The sequence below is a fragment of the Rhipicephalus microplus genome, chromosome X (assembly GCF_043290135.1).
Source record: "Rhipicephalus microplus isolate Deutch F79 chromosome X, USDA_Rmic, whole genome shotgun sequence".
In the NCBI taxonomy this organism is placed as follows: Eukaryota; Metazoa; Arthropoda; class Arachnida; order Ixodida; family Ixodidae; genus Rhipicephalus; species Rhipicephalus microplus.
The window spans coordinates 229,150,122-229,177,029 of NC_134710.1; the positions used below are offsets into that span (position 1 = coordinate 229,150,122).

General features: G+C 45.7%; 1 protein-coding gene across 1 annotated transcript in view; it reads right to left on the bottom strand.

The window, feature by feature from the left end:
• Nucleotides 1–9,286: 9,286 nt before the first annotated feature.
• The window catches only part of LOC119187883 (uncharacterized), a 60,119-nt gene continuing 42,497 nt past the window's right edge, over nucleotides 9,287–26,908 (bottom strand). Inside the window, exon 8 of the mRNA XM_037435990.2 lies at nucleotides 9,287–17,133. Within this exon, the coding sequence (XP_037291887.1) occupies nucleotides 16,216–17,133 (918 nt within the window). The 3' untranslated portion in view covers nucleotides 9,287–16,215. The remainder of the gene's footprint in view (nucleotides 17,134–26,908) is intronic.

The window sequence follows — 26,908 nt, forward strand, 5'->3', positions numbered from 1 at the left end:
CCGGCTAGGTGGCGTTAGCCACCGCCCAATCTAAAGGGTACAGCCACATACATTCATCCATCCATTCACCGCATTTCTAGCAAAAACCGGTCACTCGGTTCCCCACTCCCGCCTTCTGCCTGCGCTATCTCAGCACGACGATGGTTATTGCGCGAGAACAAGACGACGACACAGAGACAAGAAGGACACGAAAGACACGAGCGCAAACTTCCAACTGAGTTTATTGCGCAGAGCACGAAAATATATAGAGGAGACAGTAACCATGGCACAAGAGCAGAACATGAGTAAGAAAACCAAAAACAAACAACACTAATAGAAAGGCACTGAAAAACAGTAAAGAAAAACCTAGAAGAAACCGAACCAGAAAGGTAAAGCTACCTGCCCGCACCGAATCCTTCGAGGAACCTGCGTTCCTTCTCGGACTAAGCCACGGAGGGCTAGCTAATCCAAGGCACCTGTTCGTGTTACCTGCCCGCACCGAACCCTTCGAGGAACCTGCGCTCCTTCTCGGACAAGGCCACGGAGGGCTTGCTAACACAAGGCACCTGTTCGCGTGCCATCTGCGAAGCCTCGACAATGACCCGGGTGCCCACATCTCTATGTTTGTACAACGTCGCTGTTTCCTCGAAGAGGGGAACACACTTGCACTCCGTGCAGTGCTGGGCAAGAAAACCATCTTTCCCGTTTTTAACATTGTTCGCGTGCTCTCTCAGCCGATCGTTCAGACACCTTCCGGTCGTTCCGACATAACAAGCACCACATGAAAGGGGGGTCCTATAGACGACTTCCCGGGAGCAGGCCGCATACCTGTTTCGATGTTGAACTCTGCAATCTGTTGATGATTTCGTTTTCAGGGGGTTGGTAGATTTGGTGAGGCTGATTAATTTGAACGGTGCTGAGAACATGACACGAACTCCAACACGTTTGCCGATTTTTTTGAGCCTATGTGATATCTGGTGAGCAGAGGCAGCGACAGAATCCGAGCAACACGGATACAGAACGTGAAAGGATAGCCATGATTCCATACATACACCAGATATCACATAGGCTCAAAAAAATCGGCAAACGTGTTGGAGTTCGTGTCATGTTCTCAGCACCGTTCAAATTAATCAGCCTCACCAAATCTACCAACCCCCTGAAAACGAAATCATCAACAGATTGCAGAGTTCAACATCGAAACAGGTATGCGGCCTGCTCCCGGGAAGTCGTCTATAGGACCCCCCTTTCATGTGGTGCTTGTTATGTCGGAACGACCGGAAGGTGTCTGAACGATCGGCTGAGAGAGCACGCGAACAATGTTAAAAACGGGAAAGATGGTTTTCTTGCCCAGCACTGCACTGAGTGCAAGGGTGTTCCCCTCTTCGAGGAAACAGCGACGTTGTACAAACACAGAGATGTGGGCACCCGGGTCATTGTCGAGGCTTCGCAGATGGCACGCGAACAGGTGCCTTGTGTTAGCAAGCCCTCCGTGGCCTTGTCCGAGAAGGAGCGCAGGTTCCTCGAAGGGTTCGGTGCGGGCAGGTAACGCGAACAGGTGCCTTGGATTAGCTAGCCCTCCGTGGCTTAGTCCGAGAAGGAACGCAGGTTCCTCGAAGGATTCGGTGCGGGCAGGTAGCTTTACCTTTCTGGTTCGGTTTCTTCTAGGTTTTTCTTTGCTGTTTTTCAGTGCCTTTGTATTTGTGTTGTTTGTTTTTGGTTTTCTTACTCATGTTCTGCTCTTGTGCCATGGTCACTGTCTCCTCTATATATTTTCGTGCTCTGCGCAATAAACTCAGTTGGAAGTTTGCGCTCGTGTCTTTCGTGTCCTTCTTGTCTCTGTGTCGTCGTCTTGTTCTCGCGCAATAACCATCGTCATGCCATACCAACTAGCCCAAGCTGCCACACTTCTAAGTTATATCTCAGCACGTTCACGCGCTCTGCACGCGCTGTTATATGGTCGCCCTACCCGTGCAGCGTCACCTGTGACTTGTTCCGAAGGTTTTTAAAAGACTATAAAAACATTTTCACGGTCATAATGTTATCAGAACCGAGAGAGCTTCATTGGCAATCTTTGCGGGACCAAGCAAGTCAAACACGATGTCTTTGAGCGAGTGCTATGCGAATGTCGATCGTGAACAGCCGCCTTCCTATGACATTAAAAGTGAGGTGACGGCGCTAATTCTATAGGTATGTTACTGGTAAAACGCGCATTTGCTGCGGAATTCGTGTCTTCTCGGAGCTGTCGGCAAACAGCCACCACGCTTTTGCGTGCATTTGTATATAGCGTTCGGATTTCTATTGCTTGAATGTCAAGGTTGTCACGCGGCTTTCAATTTAGTAGGAGGTCAAGAGACTGAACTTACGTCTGCCCTGTTCAGTCCCAGGCACCATTTTAATGCTGTGTGTTCACTTTCATATAAGAGTTTCACTTTTGCCGAGGTTTTCATCGGATGTAGGCAAGGTCGTGTCGTAAGTTCAATGACACTCTTGATTTTTTCCAGCTGCGCATACAAAAAAAGGTATTTTATGTCCACTTCGACTTCGCGTGTTTCTTGCAGCGCATATTTCATTTCAGATAATATTCACGCCTGTTCACACAGCGTATTCACTGATTCGAATGTCGATTAGGTTGTTTTGACAGCTCGCTTGGTCATCGTCATATCGCACAATACCCACTAGGATCGATCATGTTTTTAGTTACGGCGAGATTTGCCCCGGATAACCGCGTCAGATTTTGCGATACCATCAAAAATTTTACATCTTCCGTGGTTCTTTTTCAACTAGTTTTTATAGCGGCAGCTGTTTATTGCGCGCGGCTCGGGCGCATGCAAGGGCATAATATTTTACGTGGCAAAACCCTTATATCATTAGGAGGCACGCCGTGGATTGAGACTCCAGACTGATTCCGACAACCTGATGTCTTCTTTTTAACGTGCACCTAAATCTATTCGAAATGTATACGGCGCGACGACAACGGACAGAGGGTGCACACACACCGAGCGTTACTTGCGCTTGCATTGAGCGTCATGCCACCGTACGCTTGAAATATGCAACGCCAACACGCCCTGTCTGTCATTCTTGCACCAAAATCTGAGCGCACTGTTACTACGTTTTGCTCCTGTGGAAACGCAGCTGGTGTATGGCGCGAACGCAGCTGGCGTATGACGCAGCTGGCGCGAACCCACAGCACAATTTGAATCTGTTTACACTGAGCGGCGACGAGAAGTGTACAACAATCAGCTGAATGAAACACTCGCAGGGCTCACAGTATGGTATTTTAAGTGTATTAGGCTAGCAAGCGCCACCGATTTCACACTACCAATGGTTGTCTCGGAAAGCCAGAGGCCAATCGCGAAATGTACCGCGGTTGTTATTTGGTGTAGTTTGAGTTTACAAATAGGTTTTCTTTTAATATGAGTGACCAGGCCATCGTTTTTTTTTCAGTTAATTAATAGCATGTAGTACTGTGCACCACAGAAAAAATTTGAAAGTAACGAAACCACGGAGTATCGGCGAACTGCCATAATCCACTCTTGACGCCTTTTCTTCGCGCACTGCTTGCACTGGAAATGGTAGAACTTGACGGGCAGTTGTGAGGTCTTCATGTTTACACTTTTGTAGCATCTCACAATGCAACAGTAGTGCGTGCCTGCTTTACAGAATGACGAAGGAGCGCTGCCCATAGCGTGTGAAATGGGAGATAAGCGCTCTACGCAACTCGTTTTCTGTGCGCGCAAGTGGAAAACCCACCAAGCGCGGCCCGTCCGAGCGACCACAGCTTTGCCCTCTTATCGCTAGGCCGGTGAACGGCGCTGCGCTAACTTGAGCCTCCCGTTCCTATAGCTTTTTACCCTTCGAACACGTGTTAAAGCTGACCCCGGGCTCCGCTGCATACGCATCTGTGCACTGCGGCACCGAGCACAGGCCTACCGTACAAAAGACGTGCACCAATTCGCTTTTTTCAAAAATCCCTGACTTCTCCAGGTTTTCCATGGTGATTTGAAGGAAATTCCGTGACCCTCACGTTGCACAGTTGCAGCCGAAGAAGTGGCTTTTTAAGCTTTGGTCAATGATAATGCTTATTTTTGTGATGGTCGCACAGGCTACAGTCAGTTTCCATTACCAGGCCAAGTTTTTCAGAAATTCCCTGATTTTCCCAGAAGAGTTCAAAGTCCCTGACTTTTACCAGGTTATAGACACCCTGTTCACAGATGACTGCAGTGTTTTCAGGTGTTGCTGAGCGCACAGATGAACCGGAAAAACCTTCACAATTAATGGGAGTAACAAAGCAGGGGGCAGTTTAAAATTTCGTTTTCAACGCGCGGTGCTCCCGAAGCAGCTGACGGGGCCGCTTTGAGTGACAACGTTCTCCTGTCAAGCACGTCACGCCGACAGTGGCACCAGCTTTTGTAGTGGCGGGCCTCGCGCTCAATGCAACTACTTTATCAGACCTTTGTTATCGGTAGGCTTTTTATAAGCCTCAGTGTTTCGAAACTTTTTTTTAATAGTAAGAAAAAGTGTAAGGAATGTGAAAGCAAATACAATCTCAACAGAACAGATACCAAGAATGATTTTAACCAGGCCCAGATGTGATAGCAATAATCATGATTATAACAGTAATGATAACAATGATAATAATTCGCACAAGAAATTATTACAAATATGCACACTTTACGATTTGAGATTAAGCGGGCAAAATGAGAGGAAAAAAAAGCGCATTACTCACTAAAATACGCTGCGCAATAGTTTTCGGATTGAGAGAGGCATATGCAAGCAAACGTGCATCATCAACAATGCTAACAGTATGTTTAGGCAAGCTTGCAGAACTCAACTCCACTAATCAGCCTCACTATTATACAAGAGAATGGTGGTGGTATGTGGGGTTTAACATCCGAAAACCACCCTATAATTATGAGAAACGCCGTAGTGGAGGGCTCAGGTAATTTCAACCACCTGGGGTTATTTACATGCGCCCAAATCTGAGCACACGGGCCTACAGCACTTCCGTCTCCACGGAAAATACAGCCGCCGCAGCCGGGATTCGATCCCGCGACCTGCGGGTCAGCAGTAGGGTACCTTACCTACTAGACTACTGCAGCGGGGTATTATACTAGAGAAATACCTCATCTGACACACTGCTTAGATCACCGAAAGGTGCGAGACTGACGATGTCTGCTCTTTATTTGGTCAATCCATGCATTGCTGCCGTGCTTCTCGAGCGTTCTGCACACAAGCAACCTGAACACATATAAGAAATTTTAATCAATGTTTTTCCAAAGACTGCTAACAATTGAAAAAAGAAGTTTGCTTTTCGTACAGAATGCCTGTCTAAGGGTCTGGCTGACCACAGTTAGGGATTTCCGAAATTAAGTTTCATTTCCAATACACAACTTGACTGTTTCAACACCATTGAATTTGTTCTTTCTTCACTGAATGCACGTGTTGGAGAGGTTAGCATTTCTTAGGAACAGTCATACTTGAGACAAACTGCTTTTCATTTCTGTACATAGCCATGCCATCCCCAAAGTAAATGCAGCTTCCGACTAAAAAAAAAGATATGGTCCCTCCCCACCCCCCGAATTATGGCTGAGCATGAACACATTCATTTCGTGGCTGAGCATGAACACATTCATTTCGTAGAAAATGTCTTATCGAACTCTAAAGGTCAATATTTATTGCCACGTCGAAGCCCTACAACTTAAAAATGAATTTCAAAATTTCAATGTTCCTAATAATCTGAGCAGAGTATGCCAAAAGCAGTCTTTTAAACCTTCCCATTTCACTCAGATGATCAATAAGGTTTGTGATATAAATTTAGGCATGTTCTAATAGCTGTGTTTTAAATAGTATCCATGACAAAATTTGTCAGTTGAGAATAGCAACACAATACAAAAAAATAACAATTTGATAATATGCTTCCTAAAGAGTGAGTACATGCAGTGCAAATACACACGAGTTGAATGAACATAAATGACACAAGCAGGCACATGCTGTAAAAAAATGCAAACATTATGAATGGTCATCTTTTGAACTAATGGTTACATTAGGTGAACTTGTGCAGGGATTGCCACTTTCCTAATGTTAGCTGCTTCAAATAGCTCTCTCTTACGCTTTTGAGTTTTTTTTTATTACAGCCATACACATATTTACATTATTCAAAACACAACATAAAGCAATACTCTCTACTGGCATGAGAAAATAACACTCCTTGTGATTGCACGCATCGGTCAAGTTACAGCTTGTCAGCACGGTACTCTTATTTTTAGTTCTTGAAGGTGAAGGTAAACACTCCATCTCATTACAATAAAAGCATAATAAAAAATGCCTTTGTGGAAATGCTTGCTCTGAGTGCAGGCTGCGAAATTCATACTGAGGTTATAGCCACTTAAGGTATGAGGCCAAGTGGAAAAAGCAATTTTTTTCTCGAAATATTTTTTTTCAATTATATTAAATGCTCAATTTATTGCTCACCATTTCACTACATAAAGCTTCTGCCTAAGCAGTTTCTTTTTAAAGATACAAGCTCAAATGTTGGACCACCCATCACCTACAAAATCGAAACTGAAAGTGCCAATCTTGTGTTTCATAAAATTACCTTGATATGTAGATTTTGTTGATTATTTAGCACTCATATCAAAAGCAAACATGTAATAATGCTCAAGAAGCACTGCCAACACATAATTTTTAGTCATAGAAGTTATAATCTTCTCATAAGGTGAATGTGTAACATAATAGATGCATTTCTCATGCTCAAGGACAGTTATGTGAGCCTGTAAACCATCAAGTTTGCTTTGCTTGACGATGTGCGTCATTTCAATAACAGTAACACGAGCACATTTGATATTTTTAAGCAAATTGGGATCGAGCCTGGCCCCTACACTGAAAAAGCGTGCCGTACAAACGATCAGCACCGTAGTGTGAAAGCTCCTCGTCATGTCACTGTTCGTGCAAAACAAGCTAAAAAAAAATTAGAGTTGCCACTAGACAAAAGACGCACAATAGTCAGGTTCACGATGGCAATGGCTACAAATACTGAGAATTTTAGCCCTCCCCAGTATCTTGTGTAAGCACTGCACCCGTTTCAATTCTAGTTTGTAGATTTTCTCAAAACTTGCGTTTCTGGCATTTTTCCGTACGCAAACAGTCACAGCTCTTTTTCTAATTAACATTTTTCATTAAAACTTCAAACACTTCTTTATCACATTCTCAGGTGTGCAATGAACCTCAATGAGCAAAATCGTGCCACACGATTTAATATGGCTGTCCATTATACGAAGATGCCCCCAGTGTTAGTGCAAACTTTTTTGGTTAATTACTATGTTTCTACTATTCATCAGATCTCATTAGTTCTGGTTCATCGCATAAGCCAAAGCTTTAAATTTATATGTGTCTGCACAAAATAAAAATTTTTCAACTTGAGTTAGGAGTGCTCACTTAAAAAACACTTTTAATGAAATATTTAATTATGGAAAGTTACCATAAAATATTACTTGCATTACAATGCTCACATGTGCTAAAAAAGATGTGTTTTACATTGCAGACTAATAATTTCTAGAGAATGTAGCTTTTGAAAAGAAATTTTCGGCACTTGGCCTCATACCTTAAGTAATGCACAAAAATGAATTTGAAGCGTAGAAGGATGGATGAATAAATGGATGAATGAATAACATTATTAAGGTCCTTCAGAGCATGTATTTATTGCTCTGAAGGACCTTAATGAAAACAAAAGTTGGCAACAGGTCACTAGACTATGCTGTGCTTAAATATCTGAGACGTGGCCATAACTACATGTCCTATGTTACCAGGGTGTACTACGGCGTGGAATACAAAATATCTTAAAGTCCTTGTAGCTATTCTGTTCCATCGTTGGTACATAAAATTTCTGAAAATGTATTTTGAGATTGTGTGTAAATAAATGTCATTAAAATGCAATGGGCTCCTTAGAGCGCCTTAAAGGAGAACTGACATCAAATTTACTCATGTCAAGGTTTTTGCATGAAAGAGTAGCTATCCACCCCCTAGTAGCGATTTGCGACCTAAAACACACCTGAGTGACGAATGAATATATGTAATATTGATAAATATATCCACTATCGAATGTGGTTCAAATGGGTGGAGAGCCGGCCGCATTGTAGTGCTGTGAGCGCTACCTCGCGGCCACTGTAGTACACACTGTAGTCTAGCTGTGTCTCTGATGGTGTAGACTAAAGCCCCTCCATACATTTTCCGCCGGCTAGGTTAAGTAGTGCGAACTCGTTCTTCCTCTCTCTCTTTAGCCCCGGCCTCGAGAAGGGGCCTCGTACTGCCAGTGAAACCCAACTGGTTCGCCAACACAGGATTTACCCTGTAGCAGCTCGGCACAAAGTGAAGCGAGCAAATGTGGCTGTTCTTCACAGGCGTCCAGTCTCTCTGTACATCGGCGTGTACGAAGTCAACCCACTGACTGCGTTGAGGTTCGTGGCTTGGAAAGGCATAAAATGCCACGCACTCTCCGCTTTTTTCGCGCCTCGACGTGCAGGTTTTCACTGCACAGCCGTTCCCCGACATCCTGGGACGTATTGTCACTCTGAATGATCGTACTCCCGCTGTGGAGCGCACGTCAAATCAGTTGATGCGACACAATGAATCGCATGCACGCTCCAACACAGCAGGAGAGCCATAGTGAGAGCATGGCCGGGAGTAGGCTCCAAACACACTCAGATCGCCGACGTCATTGTTACTAGCGTATCGTCACTCATGATGGTATTTGTGGAATGTATCACACCAAACACGTAGCACTAGTGTCGGTGTTGCAGGGCCATCTATTTTCAGTTTTTTCTTCTTAGCTTTTTACGCTGTTTGACATCGAATTAAAATAACTTCTATGCGATCAATCCCAGTCAAATTTGGGCAAGAATACCTGTGCATACCAAGTGATCGAACGATAGGCACATCCCGATCTTGAAACTTGATGTCAGTGCTCTTTTAAAGCTCTTAGATGGCTCCTGAACCATCCGTGAAGCTTGGATTCTTCAAATACAATGAGCGCAGCATAAATGAACACAAGGAGGTGGCTTAATGCCATAAATTGTATTTTACTCATGTATATACAAACCAACAACCATAAAACCACGCATTATTACTGCGTACAAGCGCCACTCATACATGTCTCAGTCCACTAGATGAAGCCTTCAGGCGAAAATGCTCCATTTCTTTGTGGTGGCAACAGAGTCAGTGCTATCACTTCATGGTTCCGGCTTTGGGTGTTAATTGCAGTTGTACAGAGTGTGGTAGCTATTCAACTTTTTAAGAGAGTTGAGGCAGCTGGTTTCAATTCAAATGCAAGTACTTTATTCTTTCTTACGTGAATATACAGTTGGCATATTTGGAATTAAAAGTTCGTCATTTCTGTCTAAAACATGAAGTTTGGTTCACCAGTGATGTGAGAATATCTGATAAAACTTGCTGGGGTGTACCCAAATTTTTTACACTAATTACAGCAACACAATCTGTATAGCAAAACTTACTGTCCAAAATGCATAATGGTGCATTTAGGATAGTTGCCTATAGCAACTAGTAGCTACCTGCCAGCATCGCATGCGCTTGATGAAATAACATGTTATGCAAGTAGAGCTTGAAGCTGTAACCATTTTACGCAGCCAAGTTTCAGAAACAGCCAACATCTGACACATAAACATTGTCTCCCCTCTTTTCAAAAAGGTCGTGCCATCTCTCTGTTTTTTTGGTACTTCGTGCCATCTGTCAGTTGAAGTTGGGTGGTATTAGCTGGCAGACGACACCAGCTATTTATTGTAGCACAATATGCTTTCACGCATGAAAGGACAATATGCTTTCACACATATTTCATACATGTTTCATGTATGCATGCAAATTGTTTCAGATTATTTAGTGATCGAAAGAAAATGGGACAGTTGTAGATAAAAGATCCCACCTGTCCAGTCACTGATTTTTTTTCCCTCTCAGACAACTTTGATAATACATATACAAATAAGAGCAATACACAGGGCATTGCTGTCAGCTCTACCCTCACAGAAGGGAATGGGAAATTGTGAAGGACAGGTGAAAAATTGGATTCCTAAGTTTTGTACTAGGTCATTTTCAAAAAGTTATTCAAAGGGAACAATTCTCGTTGCACCATGTTTCTGAGGTTACCAAAAGTTTTCTTAGGCCCCTTTTAAGATATGTACTTGATTATGTCAAAAATAAAGAAACACTTAAATAGTACAGTGACCATGGCAGGAAATGAATAAGGAAGTGATTACCCAACTGAGGTGCTTAAGGGGGCAGAGATGACTAAACAAGACAAACAAAAGAACTTACAGCACACAAGTAACAAACCGAAAACATTTTATGACAAGACATCACATATGGTGTTCCATGAAACAACTGAAAGGTTATAGTTAACAACAGAACGTACAGCAAACAAGTAACAAACTTTTTAAAAAAACATTTCATGACAAGCCATCACATACAGTGTTCCATGAAACAGCTGGAAGATTACAGTTGAATGAAATCAGTCACATATTATTCGTCAGCCTCACAGCCTGCTTAAAATATTCATTTTACCAGACTAATGCTCTGGTTTACAATGATCATCACTCAAAACTTCTACATCTTATTTTACAGCACAATAATCACAGCAAAAATGCAAAGCCAATATTGGAAAACAAATCGAGATGGTTTCAGAAGTTTACTCACCACATCACTAATTTTTTCAGGCTGTGAACTATGCCTAAAAAATATAAAAAATAATGTAATCGCACACTTTGACAGCTAAAGTGTGCTCACGCATCTCTCCGAATAAAGTAACGCGTTATTGCAGTAAGCGAGTAAAAAGCATAAGCTTGCCCCATTTACTCTTACCTGCATCTTCAACAAGAATAGGGGATGGTGAGCTGTCACAACTGTGAAGACTGAAAGTTGGAATGTGCTGCGTCATATCAGAGATGGTGTGGAACGATTTGAAACAAGAAACAGGTGTACGCGACGTATGACTTGGTGGAAGAGTGAATTCTTGACGCGAGTTCCTGCCTGGCTGCCATCTGGCTATCAAGTGACCGTACGAACAAATTGCATAGCTTCTGCTTGCACCCATCCCAGCTTGTCAAGTCCTACTCATGCGTTTTGTACCATGCGCGTGCGGTACCTTGTAGTTAGAATATCATGTTGGGAAGCATAAGAGTTTCATCCCACTTGTATTGTTTACTAATACGCTCGTATAAGCGGAGCCACTCTACAAGGTTAGTGGGTGTTCATGCCACAGAATGTACCACGGTCAAGAAGGTGGGAAGGGATTACAGGTGACGGAATAGGTGTGAACTGTGCCCTGTCTTTGGGCATTATGGCTGAACAAAGGTGGCATCCGCTACGAAGATTCAGAGTCGGGTTAATGGAAGACCCGCAACCTCCACCAAAAATATGTTACGGGAAGTATTTATGAAGTTAACGCCAGTACAGTGTACCAAAAGGGGAAGTGTACTGTGCGCGGCGCGTTACAATGGAGGCGAGGGGGCCCCCACAGCAATGAAGCAGCTTGGTACAGCTTGGGGGCGCTAGGGGCGCTGCGAGCCAGAGGAGCGCGTGTGTTTAGCCAGTGCCTCCTCTGGTTTAGCACGTGTTGTATTGCCAGTCTGTGATGTTTACGCGTGACTTGTGCCTCGTCGCTGATATTTCTCGCCACATTGTGCTGTAGTTGAGTGAAGTGGCGGTGGTGTCTGCGCTTGTCTACGGGAATGAAAAAAAAAAAAAAATGACAGGGAGAAGGCAGGACAAGCGAGATGGCTTCTGTTTTGTGCCGAATTGTAACAGCAGCTATCGCTCGTGTAAGGAGGCGCGCTCCTTGTTTCGGGTGCTGCTTGAAGGTGATCGCCGGGAAAAATGGTCATGGAACATCAAGAGAGGTGATCGAGTCCTCGACGAGAGCAGCGTTGTTTGTGAGTGGCACTTCGAGACAAGGTTCATACAGCGAACTTTTCAGACCACAATCAACAATAGATCATTGAGATCCCCCGACATCGACCACTCCTATCAAAGGATGCCATTCCGACTATTTTTCCAGATGCTCCCAAGTATTCTTCAAAGGCGCTGCCGAAAAAACGGAAGGATCGCAACCTTAGCGATCAGATTCTTCCCAAACCGAAGCGAATAAGGCGTGAGAACAACACGGTGGCAGAAGTTGTGTCTATTAATGTTAACAGAAAGAGTTCGGTCGATAATATTCCTGAACAGGAATGTCAAAGATTGTCGAACGATGTTGACCGAGACGGTGCAATTGATAAAGCTCCTGAACATGAATGCCAAGGTCTGTCATTTTCAAAGCTGATGATTGATTTGTGGGGTTTAACGTCCCAAAACCACCATATGATTATGAGAGATGCCGTAGTGAAGGGCTCCGGAAATTTTGACCACCTGGGGTTCTTTAACGTGCACCCAAATCTGAGCACACGGGCCTCGACATTTCAGCCTCCATCGGAAATGCAGCCGCCGCAGCCGGGATTTGAACCCGCGACCTGCGGGTCAGCAGCCGAGTACCTTAGCCACTAGACCACCGCGGCGGGGCGTCATTTTCAAAGCTCACCATTCCAAGTGCGTGGTTGGAAATTTTTCTGCCGTGTGTTGGGGACTCATTTCTTTATGCTGAGTCAGAAGCCGACGCTGTCGAGCATAGCAAGGTAGCTTTGAAGAGATTCAGATTAAGAAGCAAGCTGGTGAAAGTGCTGCGACCGCCGAAGTTCTCATCAGAGGAAAAAAGTGGCGCCAAGAGGAACTCGTAACATGAGAGGAGGCAGAGTTACTGATAAACAATGTAAGCAAGTTGACTTTGTGCCCTGGCGTGGGAATGGAGCCTTTAGCTGGCAAATGCCCTTCGTTTAATGGGGAGCTCTTTTCGAAGAACTGCACGCTTGTCGTAGCAGATGCCCTCGGTGCTTGTGTTCACTGTATCAGAGGAAGCTGATACTCAACCAGCTTTCCAGAAGATGGCGTCAGAAGGTATCTGCCAAACCAAGTCCTCGTAATATACGGCATAATCTACGGAGAACGAAAGCCAAGCTTAGCAACGCAAGAATTAGCTTCAGTCATATGAAAACAAAAATGAGCAGTTATCTGAAAAAGCGGTAGCTGAAAGAATTAGAGGCCTTCCTGAGAAGCAGCGAGCAGCTGTCAAGGCGTGTTTTGAAGCAGCACAGAGAAAGTCAAGAAAAGGAATGAGGTATGAAAGTGAATGGCATCTTGAGTGAAAGCTGATGCGCATGCGAAGCCCTAAGCTGTACGAACACACGAGAAAGCACGACATTCTGGCTTTACCAGGCCACATTTGTCTAAAGAGGGCAATACAGCACTTCCAGAGCGGCTTTGGTTTTAACCCAAGTGTGTTCGAAGGTCTCCAAGAAAAAACGAAGGACATGGACGAGCACAGTCGGCATGGCATCATAGTATTCGACGAAATGAATTGTCTGAACACACTGATGTCAAGCCTTCTGGAAAGTGTGAACAGTTAAACTGTTTCATTATTTTTAATCGGATGGTCCATATGTTTCATCGTATGTGCTGTTAGTTTCTGCGTGTTCATTTATCTCGGCTTACGTCTTTACCTCTTTCAGGCTCCATAGAAGGATTTGTTGATCTGGGTCAGTTCGAGACTGAAGGCTCCGGAAAAGAACTTGCAGATCACGGGCTCTTGACAATGAGCAAAGAGCAGGGTCAATCAAGTACCAATAATGACTTCATTAGACATTGTGATTATGGCGGTCTGTTATACTAATCTTCTGGGCTTTCCGGCCTTGTCAGCGCTTTAGAAGAGTCATTTACCGTTTTCTTCAGTTCAAAGAAAATTAACGCACAAAGGATGCAAGACTTTGCCATGTTCCTCTAAAGTGTTGACCTGCCAAAGCCAGGGTGTGACACACATCACAAAGAGCTGACATTGAGTATAGTGAAATTTTATGTACTTCTTCAGTTTCGATTCTATGCTAAGTCACTGAACAAGAAGCGCAGCTCTAAGAGACAACAGGCGAAACACCTGAAGCTGAGGCGATGTAAATGAGCAGCTTGCTTGACAGGTGGGGTTAGTAATTGATAATTTCTGGGTTTCTACGAGGGAAACCATGATCTTATTCTTTTGATAAGTTTGTGTCTCGTTGTGAAGATATTTTGGTTTAATCGAAAGGAGCAGCTGGGCTGAAAAAATTTTTGAATGAAAAATAAAGTTCAGAATCATGTTTGTCTATGTCTGTGCTTGTGCGCGACCAGTCGCAAAAGTAGAAGCCACATGCAGACGCATTCGCTTGAAGCTTCTCAACTGCTTAGCATGGGAAGCAATATAAAAGATATAGGCGGCCTACGCCTATATGCATGACCGAACACAGACACTTGTATGCATTAAATAGAAATGTTTAAGCTTTATGAGTTAATGCGTTAAAATTTATCCAATACCACTTGAAGGTATGTCACTGCTTGAAAATATCCCTGAATTAAAAAAAAAAAAAACGCGCTCGACTGGACGACAGCACTAACAAGGTGTTGGTTCGAGCTAGTTGGTATTCTATAATCACCACTTCTTGCACAAAATTTCGTAGACAACAGACGCAAACGGAAGTTTGTGCCCGTCCGTGTCTGTTTCGTCCGTTGTCTAAGAAATTTTGCGCAAGAAGTGGTGACAGCACTAAATTGTGATGCAGCTTGTGTGGAAGGGCTAGATTTCATGATTAGGTGGCGTTGCAGTGGTTATTAATCGCATAAACAGCCGCACTTGCACGACAACTCGGTACAATACAAAAATCAGCAAATCAGCCGCGCAAACCACTCGCAGAGGTATCACCGCAGCTAGCGTAGTGCTCCTGTGGCCAGTAGCGCCCTCTGGTGGCGCGCGGAGCGGTCATTGCAAGAAGGACCCTCTTTCCAGCGCCGCGCGACACACTTCCCCTTCTAGTACACTGTAACGCCAGTCCGGTAAACACTTCACACAACACAGAGAAACGCAGGACAACAGGGCAGCTCAGACACAGTCCCACAAAAACGTCCTCGTGTTCATTGATTCGGCATAATTTCAATGTTCGTGCCAGAAGTACCTTCCTATACCCATGACAATATTTTTAGTTGCTGCCCACAATATAATAGGATCCATCGTGTACCCAGTCTGATTTTGCCTATTTTGAAAAAGGCACCTTCTCTGCAATGTCAAGTCCTTTTTGTCTTCGTAAAGCAGGTTTACAACAAAAAAGTGTTGTTTGGAGGCACATTATGTTCCTTGACAATGGCCCCTTCTGATTTTTAGTAAGCCTCAATTCGCAACTTTCTTGAATTGCGGCAGAGCAGACTTATGCTGCCTCTTTTTCACAAGAGCGCTGTAAACTGTTGCTGCAGTTTTTTACGAAATATATGCCCCAACATATTTTTTTGAACTTGCATATTGAAACAGTAGACATAGCTAAGAAGAGGTTCAACGTGACTGCAGACTGCACAACTTATTCACAGGCTGTTGGGACCAAATAAGCATGGCGCTTTACTTGGACTATTCTTTGTCAAGGAGATATAGAAACCACCTATTTCATTCTGCATGTTCTATTACAACCCATCACTCCTGTTTTCTCATTGAAAGGGTCCCCATCACTTCCACCTGTTCACAAGTTCCGAAACATCCATGACTGAGACCCACTAGTCTATACTGTGCATCACGTGCATCAGATTAAGATGCACAGCAGCCTTGCTGAATGCAGATTCTAACATGGCACATTATATCTGCTGCATGTTTACCCGATGTATTGTGGGCTTCGTTCACAGCCTGAAAAATTAGTTACACTACCAATAACTTCAGTAGTGGGTGAATGTGCAACTTGTGCAACAGGTAAACTGCACTCAAATAAATATTTCACACTTCTCAGTATTATTATTAACTAATAAGTAGACTAGTCTGACACAAACTTTCAGTATTTCAGGATGACTTGAAACACACAACACTGACTTGTGTCACCTGGAAGCAATATTCCATTTTGTACGTTGTATGGATTAAGCTATGTAAAGCTTAGCAGTGTGGTGGTTTTGCCCACATAAAAGGTTGATGATGCATATGTACTCCTCACAGGACTCCTTCAGGGTTCAAAAAAAAAGGAGTAAGAGATCTTAAGGTTGCGTCTAGAGCAGTAGTACAAACTTACGTACCACTAAAGTGAGCAGGATGGATGAAAAACAAGTACAAATCAGTACTTTCAATGTGATGGAGTCTACATGGTCTGTGCATCACAACGTGCATTCTTCAGGAGCTTCCTGTTCATCTTTGCTATCAGACGATGCTGACGGCAACTGACACAGGAGATCTGTGCAAGCAACTACAGTGCTCCCCTGCTGTGCACTGGACATAAGAGTGCTCCCCTGTTGTGCAGTGGACGTAAGAGTGCTTCCCTTCTGTGCAGTGGACATAAGAGTGCTCCCCTGCTGTGCAGTGGACATAAGAGTGCTCCCCTGTTGTGCAGTGGACATAAGAGTGCTCCCCTGCTGTGCAGTGGACATAAGAGTGCTCCCCTGCTGTGCACTGGACATAAGAGTGTTCCCCTGCTGTTTACTGGACATAAGAGTGCTCCCCTGTTGTGCAGTGGACGTAAGAGTGCTTCCCTTCTGTGCAGTGGACATAAGAGTGCTCCCCTGCTGTGCACTGGACGTAAGAGTGCTCCCCTGCTGTGCACTGGACGTAAGAGTGCTCACCTGCTGTGCACTGGACGTAAGAGTGCTCACCTGCTGTGCACTGGACGTAAGAGTGCTTACCTGCTGTGCACTGGACGTAAGAGTGCTCACCTGCTGTGCACTGGACGTAAGAGTGCTCCCCTGCTGTGCACTAGACATAAGATTTTGAGATACCTCACTAGAGTCAGCTAAAGTGAGCACGAGGTTCGAGCTGCCAACGGCTTGCTGCACAATCCTAGATTGAGGTTGAACAAACGCTTGCTGGCCAGAAATCATTACTGGCACTCCTGTTGTTCCCAGTTTTGGCAGCAGAGTCTTCGCTGGAGGGCACACAACTGAAGGACTGCTGTTCGTGGCCAGGGACACAGGGATTCCAAGCGTACCAGAGCTATTGAGGACCATTGCAACCATCGAGCTGCTTTCTTGTTGGAGAAATGTGGTGCTACTGTTATCCACAGCTAATATTGTGGTGCCATTCTAGAAGAAAACAGGATTAAAATGTAGAATTTTAGTTAGCCTGCTGATACAAAAGCCACTGTCTTTTGTTAGTAAAACTGACACAAAAAGCTACTGATACACATTATACAGTGCTGTCAATAAAAAATTATGCATTATGCAGTAAAAGTATGCCACTTGAGCATATTAGAAATGAAGGAAGTGCACAAACAGCAACCAAATTCTAGATGGTAGCAGAGGTTACAAGGCCGTTTCATATTTTCCAGTGTGGTAAGGAGCAAGAGTGGTTAAAAGACCCTAGAGGGCTTACCCGGTTTAACTTCTCCAACTGTCCTTTTCTTCCAATGGCAAAATCACAAACATCTGCTTGCTATATGCACACATCACAATAGTGCTAAAAAAGTGGCTGCATCAGTAATTTAAATCGCAGCAGAAATTGTAGGTAGTGGCACTGCACCTAGTTGCGCCCCCACAAAATTGTATCTTTTGCTTTTTATTTCAAACTTATGAGGGTGCTGACACCACCCCTGTAAAGTTGTCTGCGCCGCGTGGCGCACGTGTCTCGCCCCAAGGCTTTGTTTCGGTGGTGACCACGGCCAGGCGATAGATGGCGTTGTGTTCGCTTTGAGTACATCTGTTGGTAGAGTGGTAGCCCCGACGGTGGCCCCTGCAAAAGGTGGGCGAGAGTTGAGCGAGCCTCTTCTGCACGTGGCGGCTGCCGCGAACGGTTGTCTGTAGCGTGGGTCCCCGGTGCTCGGCCCCGCGGGCTTCGCGCCCGGGTCCCACGTGGAAAGTCAGGTGTTGGCGACGCCGCCTTGGGTATGTGTTAGTGTGTGTTTATCATGCTATTGTGTGTTTAGTGTGTCACTGCGTTATGTTGTTTGTATGGTAGCGTGTTAATTAAAATGGATGTAACATTCAACGGACGATATCGTCGTCTAAATTAGTTAATAAATGTATGTATGTTGTGTGCTTCGTACCAACCGCGTCCGCTGTTTCCGTTCACTCCAAGAGCGTGGCGTGGCGATGCGCTGGTTCGCCTCGCCGAGACCCCACAGTGGCTGCCCAACGTGGAGCTCTTGGAGTATCGGACGACAGTTTTTGCGGTTCGATACAGGGATTTTGTTAGAGCCGGAGTAGAGTAGGCCTAGGGGGGACTTCTTTGCTAGCGTCGGTGGTGTGCTTTGTTGAGAAGCGAGGAGATTGGTTTTGTAACGCGTTTGAATTTGTCGGCAGGTTGACTTTCTATTTATTTTTTTTTGCTCGCAAGTGTTATTTTTTTGTTGTTAGCTTTCAAAAACGTTGAATTGGGACGAGAGCCATACGGTCCGCATCCTGGGGTGAGCAAGGTCTAGAGCACGTGGTTTGTAGGCCATGCCCGAAGCGAGTGAGTACGGAAGCCTCGTGGGTGGTCCGATTTTCTGTAAATAGCTTCTTCTATATCTTTGGGCTCAGGGAGCCGGGCGTCGTCGCTGTCTGGTATTGCGGCTCGACGCCGAGGCGTCGTGACACCGCCCGGGGCGGTGGACGTTGATCGCTCGGTAAGCTGCTGTGTGCGGCGAGCGATAGGGCCACCTCACACAGTGGACGACTCCTCGCGGCGAGCCTCTTCTGTGCCTAGGCTGGGTGCTGGGTGGATGCCGGTTGTTGCCGGGTGACTCATTGGGCCTAAGGCTCTGGGCAGCCGCCTGTCGCACGTGGCACAACTAGGTGGATCGTGGCATTGGGGTGTTGCGCTCTGCTTCCCTCGTTTTTTTTTTTCTTGAGAGCACGAGTTAGGAAAAGTGATTTTTGTTTTATTTTGATGGGCATCTCGGCCGCCATCGATGTATTAGCTAGCAGTACTGACCAACGTACCACGTGGACGAAAAGCTCAAAGCTCTGTTCCTGAGGACCTGCTCGATTGTTTTCTTACGTTTTTTTTGTTGTTGTTATTGATGTCTTCGGCGGGAAGGATGTCATCCACGGCCGGCTGTCCTGCACATCATCAGCGTTGCTGGCCAGGAATGCAGTCGTGAGGTCGGGCGATGGAGATGCCTGGGACCTGCACAACTGCCTGCAGTCCGGCGCCCTCGCGAGTGCTGGTCGCAACTGGAAGACGTGTCGGCGCTAGCGACGGATCGTCACGCCGACGGCAACGTTGCTGTTGTGAGGCCGGTACTGAGGTGAAGTCTAGCCGGACAGTGCAGCAGTGTCGACCAGCGGCGGTGTCGTGGTGCAAGGACATTATGGTCGTGCGATATCATTTTTTTTGTTAAAGCTTGTGTAGCTAATTTTTGATTTCGGGATATGGTTTGATTTAAGGTTGGGAGAATGTGGGGGTGCTGACACCACCCCTGTAAAGTTGTCTGCGCCGCGTGGTGCACGTGTCTTGCCCCAAGGCTTCGTTTCGGTGGTGACCACCGCCGGGCGATAGATGGCGTTGTGTTCGCTTTGAGTACCACTGTTGGTAGAGTGGTAGCGCCGGCGGTGGCCCCTGGCGGAAGGCAGGCCTTGGTGGTGGGCGAGAGTTGAGCGAGCCTCTTCTGCGCGTGGCGGCTGCCGCGAACGGTTGTCTGTAGCGTGGGTCCCCGGTGCTCGGCCCCGCGGGCTTCGCGCCCGGGTCCCACGTGGAAAGTCAGGTGTTGGCGACGCCGCCTTGGGTATGTGTTAGTGTGTGTTTATCATGCTATTGTGTGTTTAGTGTGTCACTGCGTTATGTTGTTTGTATGGTAGCGTGTTAATTAAAATGGATGTAACATTCAACGGACGATATCGTCGTCTAAATTAGTTAATAAATGTATGTATGTTGTGTGCTTTGTACCGACCGCGTCTGCTGTGTCCGTTCACTTCAAGAGCATGGCGTGGCGATGCGCTCGTTCGCCTCGCCGAGACCCCACAAACTATGAAGGCTATATACAGTAAGGGTGGAAACATCAAAAAGAAGCATTAAAAGTTGACCTACCCGAGTAAACTTTCAGTGGTGCATAAACTGTGGTCAGAAGTATGATTCGAACATGTTGCAGTGTTTGCATGCTCTTCCATGAAAGCATCGCAGGATTGCTATGCTAGGATTCCGTATTTTTTTAATTTTCTTAAATGGCATGTATACACCAGAACACAGCAAGCTCAGTGCTTGCTGCCATATTGAAAACTGCGTGTCGCCATCTGTTGCAAGTGCAGCAAAGCGACACCCTCAACTGCCACGCAAGCAGACGCTCTGCAAATCAAACGCGAAACTTCACAACCCTAGTCCGGCTGTAAGCATGTTTCGCGCTGTTCCTTCGGTGAAATTTTGTGATTTCGTGTGAAACGCCGAGGAGACCTTCCTCGACAGTCCAGAATGTCTGCAGCACGTGCATTGCAGGCTGTGGAAGCAACTTCATAAGGTACGTATTATCCGACGGAAAGAAACGCGAACGGAAAGCGTTAACTACGGCGTGCCTTGGCTGTGACAAGGCAGAATTTGGGCTGTAAGCCGGCGTCAACGTAGCGCTAGAATCTGGCTCCAACTTACGCTCATGCACTGCATGTGTATCAATTGCCAGTCCTGCCGGGCACTCGGAACACACATGCAGTGCAAAGATGTGAGCCAGAACAAGATTTTAAAATGCTACGGTGACGCCAGCCGATACAGTCAAACCTCTTTAATACGTACCCGCTTAATATGTAACTGCGGTTTATACGTAGTAGCGAGGAATCCCCCGCCCTATCTCCATTGAACCCCATGTATTGGCTGACCGCTTAAGCCGTAGTCGCTTGTGGTGTTATGTACGGTTAGTACGTACTATTTTCGTTCTCTTTATCCATGCACAGGCCGAAAATCGGCAAAATTTCGTGCGCACAGACGGTCGATACACTCCATGTGGCGATCGGACAACAACCACCAGCGATAGTGACGTCACAACATGGCCACGATGACGTATTTTTTGCGCGTACGTCTGTTGCCGATCCCATTGTGCAAGAGCATGGCCTTCAAGATCGGTTTTTGGTAACCTAGGAATTCTCGATTGCTGGTCCCGGTAGGGGGTGCAAATTCGCTGTCGCTTTCAATCCAAGCCAAGTACGTATTCTCAACGGCTCCACAGCGTCGAGCCAGGCTGAGCTCGTTTCTTTATTCGGTCGTTAGTCCTCACTTTCCCGCAGTGTTGGTCGTGGCGGCGGTGTGGTGGTGTTGCGTTACTTACGTTCTTGTGCGGCGTGTTGTGTTTTTTTTTTTGTTGTTTTTTTTATTCTTGTGTTGTGCGCGAGTGGTGCGATTAAATTCGCACACTAAAACTTCTTACTACAGTATGCCGAAGTACCACGTCTTGAGCGTAAAGGAAAAACTTGAAATCATTCGCACTATTGAAAATGGGGCCAAGAAATCTGCGGTAGCCCGCGATAAGAACTTGCCGCTGACTACTGTATGCGGAATTTGGAACGCTCGCGAAAAGTTGACGGGAGGCACAGACAGCGATTTGAAGAGGTGCCGCATGAGAGACTCAGCTTATCCCGAAGTGGAAAAGGCCCTGCTTCTCTGGCTGAAGAAGGCGCGGAGCATGAACCTGCCGGTTAGCGGACCCCTTCTGACCGAAAAAGCCCTAACTTTCGCAGATCAGCTGAACTGCCCCGGTTTTGCCTGCAGCAACGGCTGGTTGTCGCGGTTTAAAGCCCGCTACGGCATCGTGGGGAAGGTTGTTTGTGGTGAGGCTGCTGCAGCAGACAAAGAAGGCGCTGTTGAATGGCAGGACACCGTTTTGCAGGAAGCCTTGACAGCCTACGATGCCGCCGACATTTTTAATTTTGATGAGTCGGCACTTTTTTATTGCCTTCTTCCAAATAGGACATTGGCATTTAAAAATGAGACGTGCACCGGCGGGAAACACGCCAAAAATCGCATATCGGTCGCTTTTGGCGTAAATATGACCGGTAGTGAGAAGCTGCCACTGATGGTCATTGGCAAGTATGGAAACCCGCGGTGCTTCAAAGGCGCTCGGCTGCCATCCGGTGTTGTTTACAAGCACAACAAAAAAGCCTGGATGACAGCCCAGCTGTTCGAGGAGTACGTGCGCCAGCTGGACCGCCGTTTTGCTGCCAAGAAAAGGAGCATTTTGATAGTGCTTGACAATGCGTCGGCGCATGTCGATGTGGGTAACCTGTCGGCTATTAAGCTGTTGTTTTTGCCGCCCAACACGACAGCGCTCGCCCAGCCCCTCGATCAGGGCATCATCCGCTCTGTCAAACAGATTTACCGCAAAAATCTTTTGCGGCGGATGTTGATCGCCATGGAGAGTGCCAAAACGTACAGTATAGACCTCCTGGGTGCTATACACCTGCTTGCACACTCATGGATGCAGGTGCAGCCTGCAACGATACGGAACTGTTTCGCGCGAGCACAATTCAAGATGCCAGAAGAAGGCAACGACGAGAACATGGAGGATAACGAGGATGGTGAGGACACCGAAGACTGCGAGAGCCTCCTTGTTGAGGTGCTCGAGCGGCAAGGAGAGGGAGTCGACAAGTTCAACTTCGGCACTTTCCGAGATGTGGACGGAGACGTCCTTACATCCCCGGACTTTTCCGACAGCGACATTGTTGCCGCCATCGCACCTCGTCCCGATTCAAGCGAAAGTGAGGAGGAGGGCGATGTCGAAGTGGACGACGGCCCCTCGTTATCCGAAGCTGCGCGTGCTGTGACTGTGATGCGAGCCTTCGCCGAGAAGCGTGGCCTAATGGACCGGCTGGCTCGCGGCCTCACCGACTTCGAAGATGCCGTCGTCGAGGCAAGGCCACCACGGCGGCAAGTGAAGATCACAGATTTTTTTGCTGCCTGTCCATAAATAAAGCTGGCGTGCCGGCGTGTGTGCGCGCGCGTGTTTGTGAGGATTGTGGCCTTCTTTTCTGACCGGTAAGTAGCCGCTAAACTGGCACTGACGGTTAATTCGTACATCGCTTAATGCGTACCAAAACGTCATTCCCGGCCAACTACGGTCTAACGAGGTTTCACTGTAGCACATAGATTCGCCTAGGGACAGTCAAGGCATGTCGTAGTTCAACCAAGTCGAAAGCCATGATTTCCGCGCCTTTCACATCTCTGCATCGCGATAGCAGGCCATTACAGTTGTACTAAACATGCGCGGTGCGTGCATCCACGCGCGAGTAGTAATACATATATCCTATTATTGACATGCGGCCTGCGAAAGAGTACGGCAATAGTTTTGTGCCACACACTACAGGCATACTGCACGCAAATCGCTGCTGTAAAGTGGTACACCTAGAGTCGCGCTTGAATAAACGTAATAAGTGTATTTACTCGTACACTTTACTGGGCTCGTAGTTTTTTCCTGTCGATTGCGATTATATCTGAAGGCGGCGGAGCTCAGCGTTTTTCTTTGTGGACGGAAATCTGTGCAATCGCAAAACACTGCACCGGCACGATTCCCCTCGATGCGCTGTGGACTTCACAAGCAGTACTCAGCAATCTCTTCCTTTTGCGGTTGTTGTCGCATCAGATGACAGCGCAGTGGTACCCAGATGACATTTTATAAGCGGCCACAGCGTGAACAGGTGCATTTTCGCTTTTTAAACTCCCAGACGCACTGCTTACCATGCTAGCGAGGCGGGCCTTGGTAGTTGCAAACAAATTATGGCATCTCTGGGAGCGAGGGTATACCACCGAAGGCACCTGGGTGCGAGATAGGCGTGCTCTCGTCTATACAGTCATTGTTAAATGCTGCCAACATGGCCCTTTAACATGAACAAACCTACGTTTCACACTGACACACAAAATGATAACAGCGAAGAACATCACACTTTCCAGCATACTATGTAGTGGCATTCTGCCCATGAATTCTGGGGGAAAGAGACCCACAACTGTACCCCCCCCCCCCCTTCTTCCGCAAAAAAAAAAGCTTCTTAAAGCACAGAAAAACTAGGCAACACAAAGGTTTGCATGTTGTCCTTTGCTAAACACAGTGCATTTGGAGTCGCCTCTTAGCGCTTCTGACTGCACATGGATATAGAATCAGGGACTAATACATCTTACTAAAATGCTATAGTTCAGAGTATGGTAGCTATACAACGCTAAACAGTAACAGTAACTCAGTAGCACAACTAAAAGTTTTGATAACCTGACTAGAGTTTGGTGGACCACGCATAATATCTCCCTAGTCTGTCCTGAACAACTAGCCAGTTACACACCTTTAAATCCAATTATCAGGCTTTACATACATGGTACCACCACATTTACTATCTGAAGAATTAAGGCTATGATTCTCCTGCATGGATGTTCCTCAAAGCTATATGAAATACCACTTGCATTTTAATCCTCGAAAGCAACAGCCATTGTGATCCAGCAATTATCTAATCATGTATTGAAGAACCCCTGAGTCTTTGAACCCCTGCTAATAAATCTGTCTACTGAGAATTCTAGTAGTCATAAAAGGCTTACTAATACAAAGTTGCAGTTGTACTATGGATAAAGCCTTGAAAATCCTATCTGCAAACTGCCACAGATAGTGGCTTCTTCATGGACCTGATGACCTAAGCCTGTGGATGGTCTGCTTGCAGTGGTACCTAACACAAGTTGCTGAAAGGCTAGGACAATTTTGTTGCCATACTGCAATAACGTGAGAACCCTATTCATGTTCTGTCTAAAATTACACTCCAGCCTAGGTGCCAAAGGCAGAAAGCCTGTTGGTTCTTTAAGTTCTGCAAATCACAGGTAATTTATATGTTGTATACAAAACCTTACCGGGCACCTTTCGCACATGAATACCACTTTACGGAGAATATATGATAGCCATAGCCTCACCATGCTGCACTTCTTTTCATTAGCAGATACAGCCCCTGTTGATTGTTTGCTTGAGACATTGTGGAAAAACACTGCTTTGACTTGTACCAATGCCTAAATGTAACACGGCACAGATATTTATGTATTGTAGCATCACTCTGAAACATAAAAGTATTAGTGGCATGCCCTTTTTACCACAGCTACTGGGCAATCATTACGCAGGCTGTCACTATAAATTTTGCCAACTTTTGTTACAGTTCATATAATTTGTTATGCATATAATTTTATTGTTCTATGATGCTAAAACAACAGTATGCTAAACTACTCATTCAGAGAAAACAACACTGCCTTGCCAAAATGCCAACACTTGTATCAATGTTAGTGATATTCCAGAAAGCTACCATAGTCGCTTTGCAGTTTATATAAAGTGCCATGGCTTAATGCTTGCTTGGTATACAACACTGGAAGTCTCTGAAAATTCAATGCTATGTCAACTGACAATGTATACAAATCTACTCATTTATATAGTAACCTTTCACTCAGAAAAGCAAACGTAAGTGGACAAGGCAGCATTCCTCAACAGAACCAGAGTGATGTTGCTTATGCGCTGAATCACCACATTTTACTATTTGTACAGGCAGCCACTACAAATATCACTGAATTTAAATTGGAATAAGTATTGGCTCACTGTGTTTGCCCTTTTGTCTATCCTTAATAGACCTCTACCAGGGCACGTCACTGGTGCACGTGCAAGGCAGGTGTTTGCCCTTTTGTCTATCCTTAATAGACTTCTACCAGGGTACGTCACCGGTGCACGTGCAAGGCAGTGGTTGGCAAAACACTCCTGCCGGTAGCTGAGTGAGGTGCAGCCACTCGGTGCTTGGGGCAAGCTTTCGTTTCTTTTTTAAAGCTTAATGTTTATCTCACAGTGGCATTATTAGCTGTGGTATGTGTCAGACAACATCTAGTTCTGTGGTAAAGTGCCTGATGAAATGTTTGCCACGCTGACTGGCTGTTTATCTAGGGGAAGTGAACACACGTGGCGGCCTGTGCGAGAAACAGCGGCATCGTCTTCGAAAATGTGCAGTGTTGACTGTGGCGTGCAGTGTGCATTGAAAGGTATCGAAAATATTGGTTCACCTTTACGGACCGTGAAACTGAGAATATTGTGCGTGGTGTGTGCAGTGTGAATAACGTCCTGTTTACGAAAACAATGGTATTCCTTGTGGGCCGGTTGCGGTAACCGGTTGTCGATGGAACTTTACGATCTGACATTTTAGTCGAGATAAAAATGCATTTTACGCGATCATCTGCGACTGGGTACATCTTAGTGTATGCGCGCCATGCAGAAAAATAAAAGTGCATGATCTCCGGTTGATATATACGACTAGGCATGAGCTATAAGCATGTTGTAGCGTTGCGGAATCTGCATATACGCTTCACCACGGGATACCTGACACGTGTTAATCGAAACAGCGGAGATCTTCGTTTCTTATCCACTTTGTACATTTACGGCTCGACCCTTATGAAGTGACTATGTGCATTATAAGTTTGTGTATCAAGCCTAAAGGAGCAAACTAGGCACGAAAACACATTACAAGTTTCAAATGCAGCAAGGTAACTGTGCCAGACAATATTATATACTATTAGGTTGTCGGGTTTTACATCAAATGAATTTTCCCTAGGTTATTGAGAAACGTGGTGGCCAAATTTCGCTTTAATTTTCACGAGGATATGTTATACTGAGCCTATCGTACGGCAAGAAGTGTTTTTTTTCTTCAATTCTCTACGATCATGCTTTTGTTCACTGAGTGAGAATCGTATCCGTGACGTCGCGCACAACAGCTCAAAAGCATGCTGCCGCCAATGCTATACCTCGTTTAAAACTGCTTTGCATATGCCACGACGGAAATTGAGTAAGTTTACATCCATACCACGCAAATATTTCTCAAAGTGCCAGTCACCGTGTGCATTGAAAACGTTCCCTTTCGAAAAAGATCAGATTTTTTTTTTTAATGGCTGCCATCTACGCGGGTGAAACCC